This window comes from Copadichromis virginalis, linkage group LG7 (genome assembly GCF_057382275.1).
Source record: "Copadichromis virginalis isolate Kocher_CV1m ecotype Utaka linkage group LG7, C_Virginalis_male_GT1.1, whole genome shotgun sequence".
Classification (NCBI taxonomy): Eukaryota; Metazoa; Chordata; class Actinopteri; order Cichliformes; family Cichlidae; genus Copadichromis; species Copadichromis virginalis.
Genome location: NC_140624.1, coordinates 38633765 through 38656850, shown reverse-complemented (window position 1 = coordinate 38656850; position 23086 = coordinate 38633765). Strand labels below are relative to the sequence as shown.

Below are 23086 nucleotides of genomic sequence, written 5' to 3'. Positions count from 1 at the left end.
CATCAGAAAACCGAAGCCTACTCCATCCTTTCATACACTGCGCTACATAAATGGTAACTGGACTGGTACTGTTCTTAATTAATAATGCTTTTCTACTCAGAGTATTCAAAGCACTCTTTTTTATATAAGCCTCATTCATTCATTAACACACATTCATATAAGTCCTTTCTTTCTATTTCACTTTTACATTAAAATTCATACACTCACACTTTGATGCATCAGTGGATACTTGGGGTTCAGTATTTTGCCCAAGGGTACTTCGACATAAAGGTTGGGGGAGCTAGGGATTGAACCACCCACTAACTCCGGAGTAACAGCCACCTCATAATGGAATATAAACCTTAAAAGTAATCCACATCATAACTGTTTCTATTTTAAAATTGTCATAAGTATAATACTTACATACTTGGAGCTAACGTGTAATTTTGTGATATGTATGAAAGAAACCTTTTTGCCTTAGACTGAACAATTCAATACTATTTATTTTATTTACTCGTCTCTTCACATGAATCAAGCTGACTTCTTCCATTTTCTGGAAGTGGGTCACGTCAACTGAGTGTTTAGTTCCACAGATGATGACACTAAGATTCATCATATGATGACACCATGAATTTACAAAGTAATTTGTGTTTGTTTTAGGATTTTAAAATTGTAGCACATAGCAGTTTTTGATCGAAGTATGCAAGATTCATGTAAGTAACGGTCGTGACTCATGAGCAACATTTGGGAACTGATTACTTGGTTTGGGCTTTTGCTAACTTACACTTGAATAATAACGAGTCAATACAGGCAACTTGGAAATGGGTCCTTTTGGTGCTACATTAGAATTCATCCTACCACCTCTCATAATTCTAACAAAACACTATCAATCCACTAACAATGCAACATCCTGTGTTTGAATCAGATAGATATTTCCTTTTCCAATCACAGGGCCAGGGACCCCATTAAATTTGACGCATTGATTGCTTTTAGACCACCACTGAGGTCATCACACATCTATTTCTGCTGTTAATGTGGCGATATCAACTACATTATTTCCAAGAGTTATAGGTGTTGCCACTTATGCAAACCCTAATCATTAATGCTGGTATAGCAGAAGAAGCTTTTGTCACAAAGTCCTGTTTTGTTTTTTTTATACTGTCGTAACATCTCCCTCAGGGCTTCTATACTGATATCAATACAATGGTGGTAAAAACCAGCGCAGTCACACATTCGTTTCCCTCTACAAACTGGCAGCAGCAGTGGCTGAGCATGGAAGGTTACAAAAACTGAGAGGTGCGCAACCCTATGACACTGTTTTTGTCGTACAGTGCCATTCGCGAAGTATAATAGTCCTCTAACACAGTACACTCTCTCACAAGCAAATGAGGCCCCAGCTCACTAGGATGTTTGAACCAGATACCTCCTTAATGAGAGGCAACAGTGGTAGACACTGCACTATGGCGTTGTTTTAGTGCCTCTCTATAATGAGCACACGTAACCCTCACTGATAGCCTTCCTGTCCTTTTTCTCAAATGTTTTTTGTGTATCTGTTGAAACAAATAACAATCACTCTACAACCACATTAGCATCACTTATGAAGCACACCACCATTAGTCAAGAAAACAAAGTACCAATATCTCTTTATGACCAAATGTAAGTAAAGAAAGGTTAATAAGGTCAAAAACCTCATTAAAAATTGATGAAAAATAACTTAGATTTAAGGGATTTGAATGACTGTGATAAATATTAAATATAAATAATAAATCAGCTATGCACTTTGTTCATTAAAGTGGACACTTCCCCGAGTAGATGAAATATGTTAGCGCAGTGGAAAGGGTCACTGACATTACTCGTGCATGTCAAGTGCTGTGAATTCAGTCATCAGACAATATTTGTCCTAACTATACGACAACTATAGGACTTTCCACTTGGTAAAACAAAGAGTCTTGATGAGAAATGAGCAGAGTTGACAGAGAGAGAGCGAGAGCAAAAGCGAGAGAGTATTGACAGGAAGGTCTGTTATCTGTTAGTGTTGTGCAGGCGGCAGCTGCAGCGGAGCTTGACCTCACTTCCTAACTATGCAAGCGGACTCTCCAGAGTTGGATAAATTTCTCAAGCAGTTCATTGCCCAGCAGAGAAACTATTTCAACTATTTGTCTCTCAGTGAAACATCTTACTCGGAGCAGGACCAGACTCAGCACAAAAAATGCTCAGAGGAAGCATTTAGAATTTCCAGTCTGAAAAACAAGAGAAAAAAAAAACCTTGACTCTAACATTATGACTGCGACTGTATTTTCTGTTTTTACTGTCTTACTGTGTCAGTGTTGATGTAAACATTTATTATGCATCCAATCTATCTTAACCACAATCCACAATATGTTATTGTCGTAGTAGGGCAAAATCCATCACAATAATAAATGAAAAAATCTGATCACGTCCAGTGAAAAATATATAATAAAACACTATATGTGCATATATGTAAAGGAAATTTGTTTTATTTCCACTCAAAATGAGAAAGGAATGCCGTTTTGTGATTTTATGGCCTTCGAGGTTAACCCTCAAATTCTTTAATTTCCTTCCTGAATCCTAGAGTATATAATTACCTTCATTACTTATATTTCTTGCAGAATTTCCTCTTTACCCCAAAAGAATATGGCTGGTTTACCATAGCCACAGTGTACAGTGTTACTACCATGCCAGGTTTACAGAGGGTAAACCAGAGTTTTGTTTATGGAAGCAACATGTGATTCTTTTTTCTTCTTTCTTTTTTTTTGCCCTGTCACTACTTAAAAATGCCACATGGAGGGAAAAGAGGCTGGAGAATGGAAAGTCACTGGAAGAAGGTAAATAAACACAGCTCTGAAGCAGGCCTGGAAAGTGTATGGAAACGTAGGAAAACTACTTTGGCACGCTCATTGTCTTATAAAAATAAGTAAGTACATAGAAATGTGTTAAGATGTGTGTGGCTATTGCAATGACAAACTACTATTGCAACAGTTTCATAAATGACACATTTTCCTATTAGTTTGTTAATGGCTCATGTGTCACTAGAATGCAGTAAATAAACCTTTAAAGGAATCGTTTTGCTGTCAAACCTGATAAAGAGCTTTAGGGGAGACATTTTTAGTTTGTGGAATGATTCTCAAGATTTACGTAACTCAAAGCAATTATTAGAAACAGCAGCGCACAATGGATTAACTGTGTCATTGCTCATGAACAACATATTAAAAATGTATTGCTTCAAGGGGTTTATAAAGACTGATCTGCAATTTTACTTCAACTGACTCTCAACACAAATATCTAATTAGCCAATCAAATGTCTTAAGGCATTTAGACATACAGACATGAGAACTAGCTAAACTTCAAACTGAGAAAGAAAGGTGATTTAAGAGAATTTGAACATGACATGGTTGTTGCCAGATGGGCCTGCACTCCCATAAATACAGTTTCTGAAATACTGGCCTGGTCTGAGTATTTATGAAACTGCTGCTCTACTGGGACTTTCCCACACAACCATCTTCAGGATTTATAGGGAATGGTCTGAAAAAGAGAAAATACCCATGGAGTGTCAGTTCTCTGGGCAAAAATATTTCACTGATGGCAGAGGTCAGAAGAGAATGGCCAGACTGCTTTGAGCAAAATAATCACATATTAGAACCCAGGTATACAGAAGAGCACCTCAGGATGCAAAACATGGCGAACTTAGAAGCCTGTCAACTAAGACGAGGAAACTGATGCTACAATTCACACACATTCACCAAAGTTGGACGCCAAAGGATTGGAAGAACGTTGCCTGGTCCAATGAGTATTGTTGAGGTTTAAATTTATCATCTCAAATGTTTATATGCTGATTACATTGCTTTATATAAGAAAGGCCTAACTCTGAGTACACTCTGTGCCAAAAGTCCTGACAGGAAATTGCATGCTTTTGCAGCTAGAATCAAGTGAAAGTGAAACCAATTAGGCTGTTCGATGCACACTAGAGAGCAAGTATATAAATACCTAGGCTTCCGTTTGTGCTTCAGACCTTGGGGTGTGTGCAAAGGTCTCCATATCCAGGATATGTTAATTAAAGATCATTTTTAAAGTAAAAAGACTACTTTGAGCCTTGTCCTTTTGGCCATAAAGAATCCGAAAGAACCGAATTTAATAGTATCAATTTCTGAAGGCATTTAGACAGTGAGGTCAGAATGTGGAGTAAACAACATCCATCTATGCGTAATATCAACACTTCAGGCTGATGCTGGTGATATTATAATGTGGAGACTGTTTTCTTGGCACATTTTGGACCCAGTAGGACCAAATGGACATTATCTAAGCACCACAGCCTACCTCAGTATTCTTGCTGACCTTATCTATGCATTTGTGACCACAATATCCAAATCTCCTGATTTCTGCTTCCAGCAAGATAACACACCATGTCACCAATCTCTCACTATCTCACACTGGTTTCCTGAACATGACAGTTCGAATGGGCTCCACTATCACCAGACCCCAATCCAAAGGAGCACCATTTGGATGTGGTGGAACGGGAGATATGCTTCATGGATGTGAAGCTGACAAATAAGCAGCAACTGTGTGATGCTGTCACATGAATGTAGAACAAAATCTCTGAGGAATGCTTCAGTCGTCTTGTTGAATCTATGCCACCAATTAATTCGGTACTAAGGGGAAAAGGGAATCCACCCTCGTACGTCCTAGGTGAGCCTAATAAAGTACAGAGTTATGTATGAGAGGTTGTTCCTGTACACTCTCTAACTATGCAGTTTCTCAGATTATCATTTAGTTACTTAAAAGAAATTTTGCATGATGCATTTGTATAAATGTTTACTTAGGACTATCCTATCCTATAGTATGAACTGCTAATATTAATATGTATTGCTTTATCCAAGTGTAAGATACAGCAACAGTTTTTTAACCACCACCATGCTCTCTTTCTTATCTTAAGACTTTTCTTAATGCTCACATGGCAATGTAATGGCATGAATGGTAAGTATGGTACATGTTTTTTACTTTTCCATTATTTTCCACAACTTTTATCCTCTGTTTTTTTTCCTTACAGAAATAATCTTTTATTAGAAAAAGAACATGGGTCTATGGCCTAGGTAACGAATAGGTGGACCACAGATGCATTTCTTTATGCACCCATACCTATACTACATATTTATCACACCATTTCTATTTTACTCTGTGCAACCTTTGTCGTATTTATGGTAGGGTTATTTTAATCCTGATAGATAGAAGAAAAGGGGAAACTCAAACTACACTTTTTCATGTTTTTTTTCTTTAAATAAGCCCTTTATTTAAAGACAACTTCTTGAAAAGCTATTTTTAAATTTTGAATGTAAACCTTGCTTGCTTTACTTGCAAAAAGAACATTTTATTATGAAAGTACCGTCCAGTTCATTGAAAATAAATAGGAAACACTAATTCAACAATGGTGAATTGTAATTTCTTTCTTTTGCTTCACAGCCAGTTGTTGCCTGTTTACAGACAAGTGTTAGGCTATTTGTAATATACTGCATTGAATTATAATCTATAAGGAAATTTAGCATATTGTGGACTATTGTTTGAGGAAACTTTCTCTATCCAGACCTCCTTAAATTCTAATTAAGTATCTTTGGTCTATGGGAACAAAAATAAGGAAATAATAGAGGCCAGATTATGGCAGTGAACCCTGCACTCCCACAAAGACACATGCACGCAAAACACACATGCAGAACTGAGGGTAGATAAACACTCACATGTGCAGACACAAACACATGCAAACACTCACTTACTTAATTATACATGGCACAAAGACAGATGGGTTAAATATTTTGACAATGTTGAAAATATCACAAAACTTTATTCCATCCTTGAACAAGACACACAAGCTGAAACGTCAAGACTGGGCCAAGAAATATCTCAAGACTGATTTTTCTAAGGTTTTATGGACTGATGAAATGAGAGTGAGTCTTGATGGGCCAGATGGATGGGCCCGTGGCTGGATTGGTAAAGGGCAGAGAGCTCCAGTCCGACTCAGACGCCAGCAAGGTGGAGGTGGAGTACTGGTTTGGGCTGGTATCATCAAAGAGGAGCTTGTGGGGCCTTTTCGGGTTGAGGATGGAGTCAAGCTCAACTCCCAGTCCTACTGCCAGTTTCTGGAAGACACCTTCTTCAAGCAGTGGTACAGGAAGAAGTCTGCATCCTTCAAGAAAAACATGATTTCCATGCAGGACAATGCTCCATCACACGCGTCCAAGTACTCCACAGCGTGGCTGGCAAGAAAGGGTCTAAAAGAAGAAAAACTAATGACATGGCCTCCTTGTTCACCTGATCTGAACCCCATTGAGAACCTGTGGTCCATCATCAAATGTGAGATTTACAAGGAGGGAAAACAGTACACCTCTCTGAACAGTGTCTGGGAGGCTGTGGTTGCTGCTGCACGCAATGTTGATGGTGAACAGATCAAAACACTGACAGGATCCATGGATGGCAGGCTTTTGAGTGTCCTTGCAAAGAAAGGTGGCTATATTGGTCGCTGATTTGTTTTTGTTTTGTTTTTGAATGTCAGAAATGTATATTTGTGAATGTGGAGATGTTATATTGGTTTCACTGGTAAAAAAAAATAATTGAAATGGGTATATATTTGTTTTTTGTTAAGTTGCCTAATAATTATGCACAGTAATAGTCACCTGCACACACAGATATCCCCCTAAAATAGCTAAAACTAAAAACAAACTAAAAACTACTTCCAAAAACATTCAGCTTTGATATTAATGAGTTTTTTGGGTTCATTGAGAACATGGTTGTTGTTCAATAATAAAATTATTCCTCAAAAATACAACTTGCCTAATAATTATGCTTATTTGGGAAAGACTGGCGAGACTAATACGACTACATTAGCCAATCAGACAACTGTTAGGCTGGCTAGGTGAAAGTGAGTAAAGTGTTGGTTGATTTTTCAGTTACTTCGATTTCTTTACAATGGTCATAATGACTAAATTAGAAAAGAAGATGGCTACATTGTTAGATGTTAAATGTGTTTACTTTTCAAGTGAGCACTTATGGGCTGATATTTTTTTACAGTAAGCCTGAAACACGCATACTTAAAACAAACTCTACCGCTAACGACGCCCCTGCTACTTTTCTTTTCTTTTTTTTTGTTCAAAAGCTAAACTCATAAGTACTCCCAATGTAGGAAGACTAAGCTAACACTAGAAAACAAAAGTTTTTGTGCAAACATTACACTTGCATGTTTGCATTACAATTTTATGTCTATGCTAGTTATCCAATATTCAACACCCATTAAAATATTACATTCAAGAAACAGCTTCCTATTCTTCTGTCTTACATTTACATTACTCAATTATTTTGGAAGGCTCATTATGCCAGCTTAGGTTTCCACTAATGTGAATTCTCTGTGGCTCTTAAAAACACCCCAAATTGAATTATTGTTTTCATCTTCTGGGAGTCTCACTCATTTTCCTACCATTAATCTATTTGTATCATTTTTTATTGCTCTCCTCAGTTTCTTTTTCTTTTTAAAATCTATTGTTTTTCAAAAATCCCTTTATGAATTTTAAAATCTTGAGTTTATCCTTCCTTTCTATCTTGGTTTTTTGGGATTTGTTTTCATTGCACGTCTCTTTCTGATTGTGGTCATGTTTTCCTTTCTGCAACCTGTATTCTTGTCAGCCATCCCCTGCTTCATCTTTTACTTGTATCTCACATTCTGTCTCAACTGTCTCTCTAACCCAATCATTATCTGTGGTCATGACCATGATCCCTATATATATTTCTAAAAGGGCCCATTAGTTTCCCGTTTGTCCACAGAAGGATTTCTTTTCCCATTCCCCTCTTACCCACATCAGTGCTTCCACACAGAAGATTAGATTAAAGTTCACATTCAATAGCTGAGAGTCCACAGCACAGAGTCCACAAAGATGCTTGTGGTGTACACAGTGATGGAGTCTTGTAGTGGTTTCACAGTGAGCTAATGGTTAGAGAAACCAGCTTTTGACCGGAAACACAGTGAGTTCCTTGAAATAATGGCATTTCTTTCCTGCTTGACCTACACAAAAATAGCCTATCTGTTTATCTGCAGAGATGTTTGCTTGGCAGCAGTGACTCATCTATGCACTGAGACTTTTTAAAATCTGTTATTTTTTAATAAACTTGGAATAAAAAAGAAAATCAAACATCAACATCAAAAGGTCTACTTAGGTTCTCTCAGCTGCTTGATAAGAAGGCAACTGGACTTAGTTTGGTTTGTGAAGATGGTTAGCCTCTCGTCATTTAGTTCTAAAACAACTGATGTACCCTTTAACCTTGTAACTGAAGATGCAGACACCCTAACAAATGCAGCATGAAAATCTTTTTCAAATTTTGTGGGATCAGATGTTTTTTGGAGACATATTGTAACTTGTATTATAGAAACACATACAGAAGACAACAGACATCAAGGCGGGAATGAAACGAAGGTACCGGTTTGAAATGAGCAGCAGGTTTTGTGTTTAAGATGTATATGTTTTAACAAAAAAGGAAATAAATAAAAATTAATTTGAAAGAATAAGGAAACTATATTATTTTGAATACAATCTAAAAGCAATTTATAACACCTTGTATATTTAACTGTTTAACTCTAAGTCAAGTGTGTCATATTGGATATACGGTATGCGTTTTTGTGAGTTTCTGAGACTTCTACATACTCAGTGTGACTTTTTTTCCCAGAAAAAGTCCAAATAAAATCTACAATTCACTTTTGAGGAATGCACTGAAAAAGAAAATGCCTTATCAAATATTATACAAATTTAAAGGGCCTCAAATGTAAAAGGGTTAAGCAGTGTTTAAAGTTTGCCTGAAAGTAACAACCCATGCTGCTGAAATCACATTTGTAAGGCGTAGATCCTGCCATAGGGAGCAATTACAAAGACTGTATTGTCTACAATTATTTCTTGCATTAAGTGACGTACACAGATGCATACAAACTCAAACACACAGAAAACAGATGACACTTTGAGATGCATGCCAGTTGTGTTTCCATGCTGACAGTAGATTGGAGCGTTTGGCTTGCGGTTTTTACAGATTGGTTCTGCTCAGCCAGAAAATACACCAGCATTATAGCAGAAAATTACAGAAACGTCTGTGTATGAGTAGGGCACATTTGTTAGTGTGCAATCATTCATTTCTGTCCTTCCTTTGAAATCTAGATACTGAAATAAGTCTTCGGGGTAAATACTGACTGCTTATACACTGTAATTTGGAGACAAGTACCAGTCTGTGATATGGCATCTGCATTTGTTTGGGCATGGTATTGCTTGGCACTCCATGCTGTCTGACGATGTGACCTCATACAACACCATAAGCTTTAAGATAATCAAATCATTCACAGAACACTCCAGCATTTGCCAACAACTGACACACACACACACACACACTGAAATAGCTTAGAGAGTTTTCCCTTATGGTAGATTCCCATTTGGATGCATGGAAGTATATTGGCTGCGCTAGATGATGTCAGCTGGTATTTGTTAGGATTGCTCCCGAGCTTCACTTCTTGCTCAGCCTAAACATATTCCTGATTTGAGATTTTTGTGTGGTACTAAATTTTGAAGAATTGGGCTTTAAAAATTGGTTGCTGCGACTAAAAACAACTGGAATTTTACATGTTCTTTCCTGGAGATGGAAAAATCCTTTATAGTCAATTTTTTTGGCACATACTGATATCTGTATCAGCGGAAGCTAAAAAACAAATTTGTTTCTATTTGTTTTTTTGTTTAATGAAAAGTAAGAGAAGTCCAAAGGTTTTCAGTGCATGTACAATGAAACAGGCAAGCAATACAAGGGAGAGACTTGGTTTGGGGCATGGAATTGAGCGTTCTTGATAGTGCTTCAAAATGACGTCATTTAGACTAAACCAAAACAGATCACACCCTCACTCAAAAGACTTACTTTCTCAGTAACATGTCGGCTTGAGTGGAGAAGAATAAATGTGGCTTGTTCTAAAATTTTAAAACAATATTTCAAATTGATGCTAATGATTTACTGATTAAACTGAAAAGAAACTGTAAAAACATAAAGCTATTTTTCTATTTTTGGTAAAGAACAGTCATCTCTAGTCCGAAATACATGAAGCTAAATGACTGTAACTTTGTTTCTTAATGTTAATTCCTGAATCCTAATGCTTACTATTGTTATGTGATTATAAAACCTGTTTTCTACCTAGATTTATAGAGTGAGTCTTTTGCAAATAGCTATGCAACCTTGCATTAACATCATTAAAGTTCATATGAAGTCAGTTATTCGAATGTTCTTACATCCACTTAGCTTTTCATTTTTTCCTGTATTCCTGAATAGAAAAAAGGAGCTGTAGGATAGTTGTAACGACACCAGAGAATTGACATTTTTATTTATCCATTAGACAATAGATAAAGACAGCAATAATGCTGGTTTCTATTGTTAAAAAAAAGTTGTTGTTTTTTTTGTTGTATATTCATTACTGATATTTTACTGCAAAAATGTGCTTACGCATGTAATATAATTTATAGCAATGGAAGAATCAGACAAAGCAGATTAAGGTTTTTTTTTTGTTTTGACTTTTTTTTTTTTTAGTCCTACTTCCTCCTAGAAAAATCACATTATCTGCAAAGAAAACTATGACAGTTAGATTTAATTCATACCATGGTATATAGCTTCCACCCCATGGCCATTAGGAAACATACACCAAAGCTAGCAGATTAATTTCAGAACTGTTTACCTCATACGTTACCAAAGAAGTAAAGAAATAAACAAAACATCTCTACACAGCAGATGTTCATTCTCTGCCTCTTTAGCCCACTATAGGCTCCAGATCATAGTCTCCTGTCCACTACTTTGAGTTAAGTTTGGAGTAAAGACAACAACAGGATGAGATAGCAGAGCACATAGGAGAGAGATCACTTGCAATCCTGTGGTATGTTTTGTCAAGGATGCAACACATCCTGCTTCCAGGCACTAAGAAGCCTTTTCCCCCACAATTTTTAACATACTATAAACATAACTGAGCTGGTCTGCTAATTTGTTCTAGTTTTAAATGAAAAAAGAAGAAGAAGAAGGAGTAGAGTCTGATTATTACAGAGTCCTGCAAAGTGTGAAACATATCTCTGCTTAATGCTCACACATAAAACTGTCAAGACTTCACACGCAGCTTGGGTGATAGGTTAAACAGGCAGAGTTACATCTGCAGCGTATAAACAGACACCAAAAAAGTTGACCACACTGCAGCACTACAGTAAAAAAAACCAAAAACTGCTGCTGTTCATTGCAACTGTGTTTTTAGTTTTAGTTTGGAAAGCTGGACTGAGGCCAGCTGTATCTGTGAGAACTGTAATCTGTTTTTTTTTATGCACAGCCTATATACCTCAGACATCCGTTAGTGTTCTTTATAGGTGAAAATGAAAGTACAGCTGGAGAGTAATTGAGGGTATTTCACAATTCTTACCAAGAAAACAGGACATGCTAGCACTAGAAAATTTCTTCAGAACTATAAAAGATGGGATGTGGGATTAATCTAAATTCCTCATATTCTGTTGGTAGTACAGATGCTGTTGTTTACAGACTACCAGAAAAGTTCTTTTGTTTTGTGCACAATTATTGTGAAGCGTAAAGCCTTAAAGGCACTTGCATGGACATGGGCCTTGGTACTTGATATATGCATCTTCTAAAAGAGACATAATTTACTATACTTTAAATCAACAAAACCACATTATTCAAACCACTATGTTTATATATTTTTGCTTGCATATATTTAATTATTTTCATACTCATTTGGCTATTTGCAATCATAAGTTTAAAGGTGACTTCATAACTAAAAACCTGAGCCTTTTAATAATGATCATGGGGAGCACCACTGACCAATATGATTTACTATATATGAGGTCTGCAGTAGTGCTAGGAGGACATTGTGCTTGGATTCAGTGTTGAATGTAACAGCCTCATAGTTAAACTAATTAACACATGCATCGTTTTGCTGCTGCTGGCGACTTCAAATGTTGGGTCATTGCTACAAAGACAAATACATATATAGGCAGTGGCATCCTGCTAGAAAGTCTAGGTTAGTGACTATCAAGAGATCAACAGCTACAGTACGTAGACTGAAAGTGAATGCTCTTACCCAACACAATGACCACAGTCTTCAGAAGAGACATCATGGTATCTCGGTTGCGTCGTGGTCCAGAGCTGTGCCGTGACATCCTCATGGTTCTCTGCCTCACATACACAAAGATGTGGGCATATAGTGTCACCATGACAACAAAAGTCACAAGATTAAACACTGCCCAGAAGACCAAGTAAGAGTTGCTGTAGAGAGGTGCCATGTTGGAGCAAGACTTAATGCTACAGATACAGTTCCAACCTACGCTGGGTATCGCCCCCATGACTATGGACATAGTCCAGATAATGACAATCACAACCACCACGCGCCGGTTGCTCATGCGTGTGTGTAACTGCATGCGGAACACGGTGATGTGGCGTTCAATGGCGATGGCAAGCAGGTTGGCTACAGATGCAGTAAGGCTGGTGTCAATCAAGCCCTGACGCAGCAGCCATGTCGAAACAGTCAGACGCTTTGTGTTTGGTCCCGTGTTGAACATCAAGTAGAAGTACGCCAATCCAGCAAAGAAGTCAGCAGCTGCCAGGTTGGCCATCAGGTAGTAAATGGGGAAGTGGAATCTCCTGTTGACGTAGATGGCGATCATTACCAGAAGGTTGGCGAGCATGATGAAAATGCACACAGTGATGCCAAGGCCCATCACCAACCGGCTGTAGGTGTCCCAGTCGTTAGCAAGAGGCTTGTCGCTGCGGTTGTAGAAAAAGGTGATGCTCTCATTATAGTAGCATTGTTCCTCATCCATGGTTGTAGTGGTGTTTACTAAAATGAGAAAAGACATGGAATACATAAAATTTTCATAGAACACAGTCTTTTGATGTATATTTGAATACCATAGATTTAATTTCAAAAGGGAGGTTTATTTTTCAGATCCATGGAACTGAGACAACATGCACCACCTCAAATTAAAATCTGCATTATGAAGTCAGTGCTGTTTAACTTTTTTATTGTTTCCTTTACTTGATCACCTCGCGTAAATCACACCTGTGATGTTAAATCATCACAGAAGGAGCATTAAACTAAACAAAGAAACACTTCCACTGAATGTTCAAAAGCATATGTGAGTATTTCAGCTTATCTGATTATCTGATTGCAGTGCTGTGTGAGTGAAACGTGAATCCTTTTCTCAGATTTTATCTTGACAGGCTGATACTTACAGAGGTTTTGCTAGAAATTGTTACAAAACAGTAGATGCAGTGTGATCAAAACGCCTTTGTGTGCTTTAAATGTGAGAATCTGGGCCTATTCATTACAATTTTGATGTGAAGCAATCTAGTATATTAATCTATATCATAAGCATGCTCCATGTTAGTTGTCATCTATAGCAGTCACTATTATCTCATAGAAAACATACACTGTCCAATATACAACCATGTGTAAAATGAAGCTTGTGTTGCCTACAAGTCACAGAAGTTTACAAGTTTACAGAAACATTACACAAAGGTGCTGCGTTTTTTGTGCCTGCAGGCTTGCCTTTTTTTTTCATCTGGTTGAGGTTAACTAGTATTTATGCTTAAAAGATGCATGAGGAGGAGACTGAGTGAATGTGTGTGTGAATGGGTGGATGACTGAATGTAGTGTAAAGCGCTTTGGGTCCTTAGGGACTAAGTATAGCACTATACAAATACAGGCCATTTACCATTTTACCATTTACTGAGAAAATAAGTAGAAACAACAGCATCATCTCTCTCTCTTTCTCTCTCTCTCCCACACACACACACACACACACACACACACACACACACACACACACACACACACACACACACACACACACACACACACACACACAATCACTACTCACATGAGTATATGTGTTTGTAATAAAGCTCAAGTCCCACACGGATGCTGGCTAGTGTCTCTCATGCACCTAAGACCAGAAACAGGACCTCAGGGCATGAGTAGTCTGTTTGTGTGTGTGTCCTAGAGATACAGACACAAGGAGGACTGGTGAAAAATGAGGGGACAATGACTGAAATAACAAGTATTGGAAGTTTTGGGTCAAAGGCCAGTGTTTTCTTTTTTGTCTTTCTTTTAAATTTTCCTTTCTTCATCTTCTTCTGTAATCATCCAAATTATTTGAAACCCTTCATGAAAGTGCAAACATGAAGCCCCCCCCCCCCCCCCCCCTTAGCTAACTTGCAATTTTGGGAGAAAAAAAATTATTACAACCTTCACCTCTAAAATAGTCACATGAACAATCAAAAATCATCCTGGGAAATGAAGCAATGTTGAAAGCATTGAAAACTTAAGCTTGCCAAAGCTATTTGTTCAAATTCTGCAACTCAACTTGGTAATTTGCTTTTCTGAATGTTATATAATGGAGAGCGAAAACCTGCAGGTCTAACCAATAATTTTCTCAAGACTGTGCAATTGTTCCATAGTGACTCATGCGTTAAAGTATAAGTTTGGTATAAACAGCAGAATGATGGCAGCAAAATGAGCAGTGTGTGATATACGTACATTGCTTAGGTGTGTATTAGACGTTGCAGTGCACCAATGGCAACTTAAAGCTGTTTGCTTAAAGTTGAAACCAGTTAAAGAAAATACTTTTCTGGATATTTAGATTTCATTTTATTTATTTATCTTTATTTTCTTAAAGACCAATAAAGAACTCCAGCTGCAGCCATATTTGCCTGAAGCACCAGTAAAATGTTATTTTGTTTACTAAAATAGCAGTGGTACATTGTATTAGCAGTATTGGATTATAGCTAGTACTGGACTGTTTCAGGCCTACGGGATGTATCTGCTTCTTAATTTCCAAACACTAACCAGACAGCGTTGGAAAGTAGGGCCTCCTTTTTCAGACATGCTTATTTACCAATGTTTTGTTTTGCTTTTTTTAATGGTTTTGTCTATGTGTAAGCAACGATCATTCCCTGTGTTAATACAGCTCATTTAATACACTCGTGGAGAGACTTATGAAACTCTTTGGCAACTGATTAATTATGGAACCCTTGGACCTTGGTTCACAGCTGTTTTCACTACATTAACCACCAATATGTAAACTCACTAGGTCCTTTGAGATTGTCTTCCATTGTTATGCTGATGATCTACAATTATTTACACCAATTTCTGGAGGAAATTGATATGCCTGTTAATTTTGGTGAAAAGATGGTTTTAAAATTTAAGTATTACTGAACTAAAACATGGATGGACAGAAAGCATTTATTTATTTTTATTTATTTATTGTTTAAGAAAACCCTTTTTATTCATTCAAATGGCTTTCTTTCACCTGAGAAGTTTTGCTAAAATCAGACATATTTTGTTGTTCAAATATGATGAGGTTCTATTTTATGCCTTTGTGCATCTAGTTTGGATTATTGTATTGCTTTACTATTAGGATACCCAAAGAAGAGGTATGTTAGAGGTCTGAACGTGGTTTAGAATGCAGCAGCTTGCATTCTTACTGGTTCATCTAAATATGATCATTATACTTCTGCGCTTTGCCTCTCTTAATTGGCTTCCTATTTATGCAAGAGCAGACTTTATATCTGCATAACATTCTTCTTGAAAGTCGAAAAAGCCAGAAAAAACAGGATTTGTTTTGCCCCTTAGCAAGGTAGAGCCATTCATTCATGATTACTATAGTGCAGTGCTTGTTTGCTGCAGCGCAGTCATGGACAGAGCCTGGTCAGTGCACTACATATGGCTTATTTAGGGAGTTCCAAATACACAACAATGACAGTATAGATTACAAGTTTTCCAGTTTTACTACTCTTTACATTCACTGCTGCCAGCTTAGATTAAGTTGTAGTTAGCTCTGTTAGCTCTGGTCTGTGCTTTCTAAAGGACTATGATGGAAAGCACTCTTTAAATAAATATATTATTGTTAATAAAGAGGGTTTTTTAATTAACCTGCATAGTTCTTCCATACAAAAATTAAAATATAAAAATTTTAAAATAAATAATATAAGGAAATCATTCAAGGACTAACATTTTAAAAGGACTGACAACAAAAGATGACTTGCAGAGGTTTATAGTATACTGAGGCCAGCGAGCAAATCATTTTCAGTGTAGTAATGTGCAGTGTCCAGCCCTGTAAGGAAACTGCATTGTTTGAGTTTTTTAAAACCAGGATTCATTTAACCCTCTGGGGTCCACGGATGCGCCAGGGCATCAAAATCACATGACCAATTTTAAAAAATGTACAATTTGTATTTGCATTTCAAGTTTTGAAAATGATTCGTTAAACATATTTGTGGTTCTTACAGTAAGAAATATAACTTTTTTCTACTCTGATTTTAAGTTTTTTGTCTGAATTCAGATCAATTGTGCTAATACATTATGTCAAAATGAAACCATAACTCCAAATTCAGATATGTGAGGTTGTGCTGAAAAGAATGATACCAAACAAGGCAAGATAAACAGTTTTAAAAGGTGAAATGTAGAGGTCAAATCAAAAGTAGTCAAAAACAGCTAATTTTACCCTGGACCCCAGAGGGTTAAATAGAAAGCTGTATGGCCTCATTGCAAAAGAGTGTTATTAGGACATGTGAAAATAAAGAACACATCTGTTTTTGAAGCAAACTGCTAAATTTGCAATACTCCCCCCTTTCCTGTTTGTAATGGGTGTGTTATTTCCTTTTGGTGTCTGTGGAAGTTTTTTGGGTTTTTTTCTTAAAGAAGTGACAGTATCATTCCTGCATCTAATTATTAAGATTTTAATCATTGCTCATGTAAGGCAGTCAGTCAGCAATAAGAAGAGGCATTATGAGGAACAACTAAATGACAGCAGCAACACTAATTTAAAAGAAAGTCACAGGGATCGAGTCTCCATTTACAATGACAACAGCAGATGCCCATGTCGTCGTCTGCAGTTTATGGCCATTAAATGTCTGGAGGGAGCAATCAACAGGGCATTAGATGCCTGAGACAAGTCATTATCAAAAGAAAGTGGAGGAAGTGTCAGTGACCTCTCACTTTCATCAGACCTTCGGAGCCTGTGGAAGGAGATCCTGTCATTGTGTATGTATCTGCATACAACAGTTGATAGCTGAATATTGTACAAGACTGTGTAAGAAAAAGGACATAGAATGAGGGGAATTTCGTTTTTTGTTCCTGAACAACACAAAGAACAGTGCAGTGACTTATTTTTCAAGAATTTAAATGTGTTTGAGAGCAAGAGAGGAACGTTTGGGAAGTGTGTAGAAGAGAACAAAATGCTCACTGTGCCCAAGTGTGTGTCGACACACTCTTCATGCTTGTTAGTAATGTGTGATAAAGTCTGGCTGTGCGGAGTGAGAGACTCAGTGTGTGTTTTGTGTGTGTAAGTGTCTAACAGGCTATGAAAGGACCACCCTGGAATCCATAGATGTGAGGTCATTACTCAAGGATCAACAGCAAGGCTACATCCGTATATTGTCAATGTACGCCTAACTGACACATGCATAGGGGCTAGTTGTTCTTCACCATTACTTATTCACGCTACAACAAAGTGCTAAATTGACAATAAATGATGCAGCCTTGCAGGGTGAGATAATTTTTCACCTTTGAAAAATTGAGATACTAATGCTCAATCACAAAACTACACGGTTCCTAGAATATGCATTCAGTACCACATACAATGGAAGCTATAGCTTGAAATGAGGTAAACAAAGGACCATAGACTTTTTTTTATTACTATTAAAAGATTTATGGAAATCTTCAACACTTTGCTTTAGGTTAGCTGTAATAGAAACGGGCTCATGGCATTTAAATCTGTTAACACACTTTATGGTATTAGTAGAAAAGCACTGAATCAGGACTGCTATGTCAGCATGTGCTACATAGTAAATTGTTTATCCAGCCCATTCTCATTGCAAGGACATTAAATCTGTCATTTTCTCCAAATTACACACAGGGCGTCTTTTCACACGAGTGGCTGTGGACCAGGTTTAGGTAATAGTCACGCAGATCTGTTACATCTGTCAGATACACTAGGCAAATGCCATATTTCAATGTGTTGACTTAATGCTGTGAGCTCAAACCACAATCTTTTACTAAATCTAAGTAGCTTTTAGTGTCTGAAGTGAAAAAAGTGAGTTCAAATCAAACAAATCAGCAAGTGAAAACCAAGCAAAACAAAGTTCAAAAAGTCAAAGCTTCCAAACAGGAAGCAAACCACAGTTTCCTGGCAGACACATCAAGCGCTCGGCCTCTGCTTTTGCTTTTGAACTACACTAAGCATGAGGACTATAAAGAAATAATTCTTGGGTGTTGATTTTCTTTAACAGTTTGTGCTAACACGGCTCTTTTCTGTCAAGATAAAAGAGAAGATTTTGTCAATTTAGCGATTTTTCTACTGGCCTTTTATATTTACATTTGCAGGAAAATGTAAATTAAATGAAGGTTGTTATCAGGTTGTTACCATTGTTACCAAAAAAATACATAAAGTCATTTGCACTTTGCACTTCATGTTTAGATGCAATCCTCCATATCTGAGCTCCTCAATACTTGTTATTTTAGTGTCTAGTCTAGCTTGTTGCAAACAGCTGGTTGTGTCAAATTCTTTCCTTTGACTTTAATAAAAAACTTCACATAGCACGCACAGAAAAAAGCGTCCACTTACAAAATTCTAAGTTTAATAACAGCAGACTGGTCAGGATCTGATTCTAAATATTGCTGCTTTGTGCTGTCTTCACCTGTGACACACAGATTTGAGATTTATACAGCAGAATAATAATGCAGTCCTAATGCTAAACTCCATCTGAGCTGCATCATCTGAAGAACTTACTCATTTTCTAAAGTAAGAATTTTTTCTTGTATCAGAAAATGGAAATTTTACATGTCCTCTCCGACCACACGTGGTTCACTCTGATATTTTCTGAGAGAAATACTTGCCTGAAACCTATGCATATATCAGCTTGTCAAATAACAAATATGCAAAAATCATCTTGTTTCTCATCCTTTTACTACCCATTTGTTTGTGTTATACTTGGTTTATTGTGCTGATCATTATTGAACTGAAGTGGCTGCGAGTTCATAGATGAGCATATTATGATTGGATTATGTGAAGAGCTATCCACTGTAAGTTGAGTTCTTATGCATCACTGCCTCATGCTCATCAGCTGAGCAAATTTGATACTTTGTTTTGTTGGGGTTTTTCTTTTTTGCTTTGTTGTTGTTGTTGTTTTTAATTGGCTCCAAAACAAATGTTGCTTGTGAATGTATTTTGCACTTTTTTAACCACTGTTCTGACAAGTGCCGCGATAAACCAACTTCAGTCACTGCCAGACAAGAAGTCCACTAAACACTTAACAGTAGAGTCTGTTCCCACTCTATTGAAAATGCATCATCCAGCCTTCTGGCTGCTGTTATTGAAATGCACCCCTGAGAGAAATACCTTTAAGAAAGACACACGTTGAGACCAATCACTGATCTGGGATTCCATGCTAAGCAACATATAGCCTTCATGGAACTCATGAAAGAGAAGAAAATTTTTATGTATCATACATTGTTTAACCCATAGTGATCTATAACTCACATGTGCAATAAAAGGCTGTATATGAAGTATTGTAGTCTACAAATTGTCTCTTTCTTGAATGAGTCTCATTGATGTAGCATTTCACCGTGAAACTTCTCTTTTCTTTTTATGGAGAAAATGATACATCTTCTAGCTTTGGAATTCAGACAGAAATATGACCATTTGAAGCTTGTTTATATGTGAGGTCACACACTAAAAAAAGCTAATGTTCCAAACAGGATCCCTGCAGTTTATCAGTGTTGTACTCCAGAGTGAGCTCCTGGCTCTGAGGTTTTTAACTTTGAGAAAAAGATTTTCATAAAAAGTCACGAAACATGTAAGAATGATTGCAGAGAAGCATAAATTATCAGAAAGAGAAAAGGGAGTCATTTAGCACACAGCTGGGGTGAAATCATGATTAAAAAAAATGTCTAACTATTTTTGGTACATAAAATGAATCCTGTGGAGCATTTTTCAAATTGTACTTTGATGTGAATGATTTATGAGACACAGGAAACATATGAAAGTGATAAAAAAAATGTCTTCTTTGAAAGCTTGCAAGGGGTTCATGAGCTAAGGCTCTTCTCTATATGTTTATTTAATGCGTACCTCACAGTAGTAAGTGAACACCTTCCCTCTTTTCCAGTTTCTAACATTAACAATGTCAGCTATTAAAATATTATATACACTTGCAATATAAAGAGACTTCACATAGTCTGAGTGAGTTGCTGTTGACCCTTACTTTGCACCTATTCTACTGCTAAGCTAACTAGCTGTTTTCCACAGTTTGTAGGTTGCATTTTATAAACTACTGTTACGTTCCCCCCGAAGGGGTCTAGGCATGCGAGTGAGGGGACCAGTAACAAATGAGTCCAGAAACAGAATGAAAAGGAAAACAGACAGAGTTGTTCTGTATTAATATAGTTTTATTACAAATGATATAGGTTTATTACAAACGACATTAACTTAAAGAGCTGGCAACGCCGTTTTACCAATAATGCCAAAGAAACAAAGGAAACACTCGCAGCAACAAAAGACAAGAAACAAAAATGGGAGGCACTTCCCACACTTCCTACTCTACTCCTCACCACGGGGAGACACTCTCAGGGCCCACAAGCCCATCTACTCACTAGTCAGAAGGCGGCTGTCTGTTCAAAACCTAGCACAAAAACCGTGTAGCGCCACAGAGGGAAAAAACCACCCTGCTCACAGCTCATCCCCAGTTTAAATAGCCTCAGAGGTGATTGCTGACTGGAGTCAGGTGGCAAACGAGGCTAATCAAAAGCAGCTGTGTCCTGGGGAGAGAGGAGAGTGAGAGAGCGGGCAAACACTCCACCCACACACTCCCACAGCCTCACAGGATGTAACATTCCCCCCCTCCCTTACATTAAAGCTCTACCAAAACAACAACAACAACAACACCTTATCGCGAGCTGCGTGAGAGTGCATCAGCCACTATATTGTCAGTACCTTTCTTGTGTATGATCACCAGATTATAATCCTGGGCCAGGAGTGCCCAGCGCATCAGTCGCTGGTTGTGGTTGTACATCCAGTTCAGAAAAACCAGGGGATTGTGATCTGTGAAGACGGTCACCGGGGAAGCACTGGAGCCCACATACACTTCGAAATGCTGCAGAGCTAGAAGCAGAGCTAAGGCTTCCTTCTCTATGGTAGAGTAGTTCAGCTGATGGTGTTTGAACTTCGCAGAGAAATAACAGACCGGATGGCACACACCCTCCTCATCATCCTGCAGTAGAACTGCTCCGGCGGCACTGGCATCGACCTCTAGCATAAAGGGTCAAGAGAAGTTAGGAGCCGCCAACACAGGGGTGCTGCACAGGAGAGATTTTGCCGACTCAAAGGCATGCTGGCACTCCACTGACCATTCAAAAGGCACATTTGGGCTACACAGTTTGGTCAGCGGAGTCACGACCACAGAAAAGTTCTTACAGAAACACCGGTAATATCCGGTCATACCTAGGAAACGCCTTAGTTCCGTCTGGTGGCTGGACTCGGGTAGTCCAGGATTGCAGCAATCTTCGCCTCCACTGGGCGGACCTGTCCAAACCCCACCTGCTTACCTAGGTAAGTGACAGTCGCCTTACCAAACTCACACTTAGAGAGATTTAGGGTCAACGAGGCCTCGGCTAGCCGCCGAAACACTGTCCTCAGAAGGGACATATGATCTGCCCACGTGTCTGTGTATAGCACTACATCATCTAGATACACATTGCACTGGGGCACATCTCCCAACACCAACTGCATCAGACGTTGAAAGGTAGCTGGGGCATTTTTCATGCCAAAGGCCATTACTGTGTATTGCATGAAGTGGTCAGGGGTGACAAATGCAGAAATATCTGAAGCTCTGGAAGTGAGAGGCACCTGCCAGTAGCCTTTAAGGAGATCAAGTTTGGTGATGAATTTGGCAGGGCCGATGCTGTCGATGCAGTCTTCCATACGAGGAAGCGGAAAAGAGTCAGACCGTTACAGCGTTTACCTTCCGATAATCTGTGCAGAAACGGGGTGTGCCATCAGACTTAGGCGTTAGTAGACATGGGGAGCTCCAGGGGCTACAACTAGGTTGTGCCAAGCCGTTTTCTACTAAGTACTCAACTTCCTTTTTCATCACCTCACGTTTGGCGATGGGGCAACGGTATGCATGCTGCTTGATTGGGGCTGCGTCTCCAACATCACTGTCATGCTCACAAACATTGGTACGTGAGGGTACGTCACTAAAGAGAGACGGGTAGGAGTGCAACAAGTCAAGTACATCTTTACACTGGGACTGAGGAAGGTGAGACAGGTTGGCCTCGGCCTTAGCTAAAAAAAAAACAAAACAGAATTTGACAACCGCCCACATTGCTGTCCCTCAGAAAGGGTACCCAGATCATCATCACCCTTAACTTCTACACTTGGCAGGGTAACAGGGACTGAACCAGGGACAGCTGTCCCAGCAGTGTCTGGTGATTCTGTCATGCTGGTGTCTCTGGTATGGTTTCAACATGTTAACATGGCATAGGCGAGTCTTCCTTCTGTGTTCTGGGGTGTTGAGAATATAGTTGGTGTCAGACACTTTTTTCACTATCACATAGGGGCCTGAGAAACGAGCCATGAGGGCAGAAGTAGGCACAGGCAGCAACACAAGAACTTTGTCCCCAGGCTGGAACTGTCTTTCCACTGCTTTTTGATCAAATAGTTTTTTTCATGTTTGCCTAGGATACACAGAGAGCCTCTTTTGCTAACAAAGTAGCCCGTTGGCACCTGTCCTTGCATGTTTTTATAAACCCCACCACATTAGTTTTAGGCACACAACCGCTGAGAAAACTCTCCTTCAGCACCTTTAGTGGACCCCGCACATCATGTCCAAACACCAGGGTAGCTGGGCTGAACCCCAAAGACTCCTGCTTCGCATCACGTATAGCGAACAATACAAAAGGGACCCCTTCATCCCAGCTTTTTCCTGTGTCATGGCAATATTTACTCAACATTGCTTTGAGAGTTTGATGCCACCGCTCAAGTGCACCTTGTGA

At 38.4% G+C, this 23086-nt stretch overlaps 1 protein-coding gene across 1 annotated transcript in view; it reads right to left on the bottom strand.

The window, feature by feature from the left end:
- The window catches only part of lpar1 (lysophosphatidic acid receptor 1), a 40815-nt gene that overhangs the window by 4950 nt on the left and 12779 nt on the right, over positions 1-23086 (bottom strand). The window contains exon 2 of the mRNA XM_085463312.1: positions 12119-12874. Within this exon, the coding sequence (XP_085319438.1) occupies positions 12119-12857 (739 nt within the window). The 5' untranslated portion in view covers positions 12858-12874. The remainder of the gene's footprint in view (positions 1-12118; positions 12875-23086) is intronic.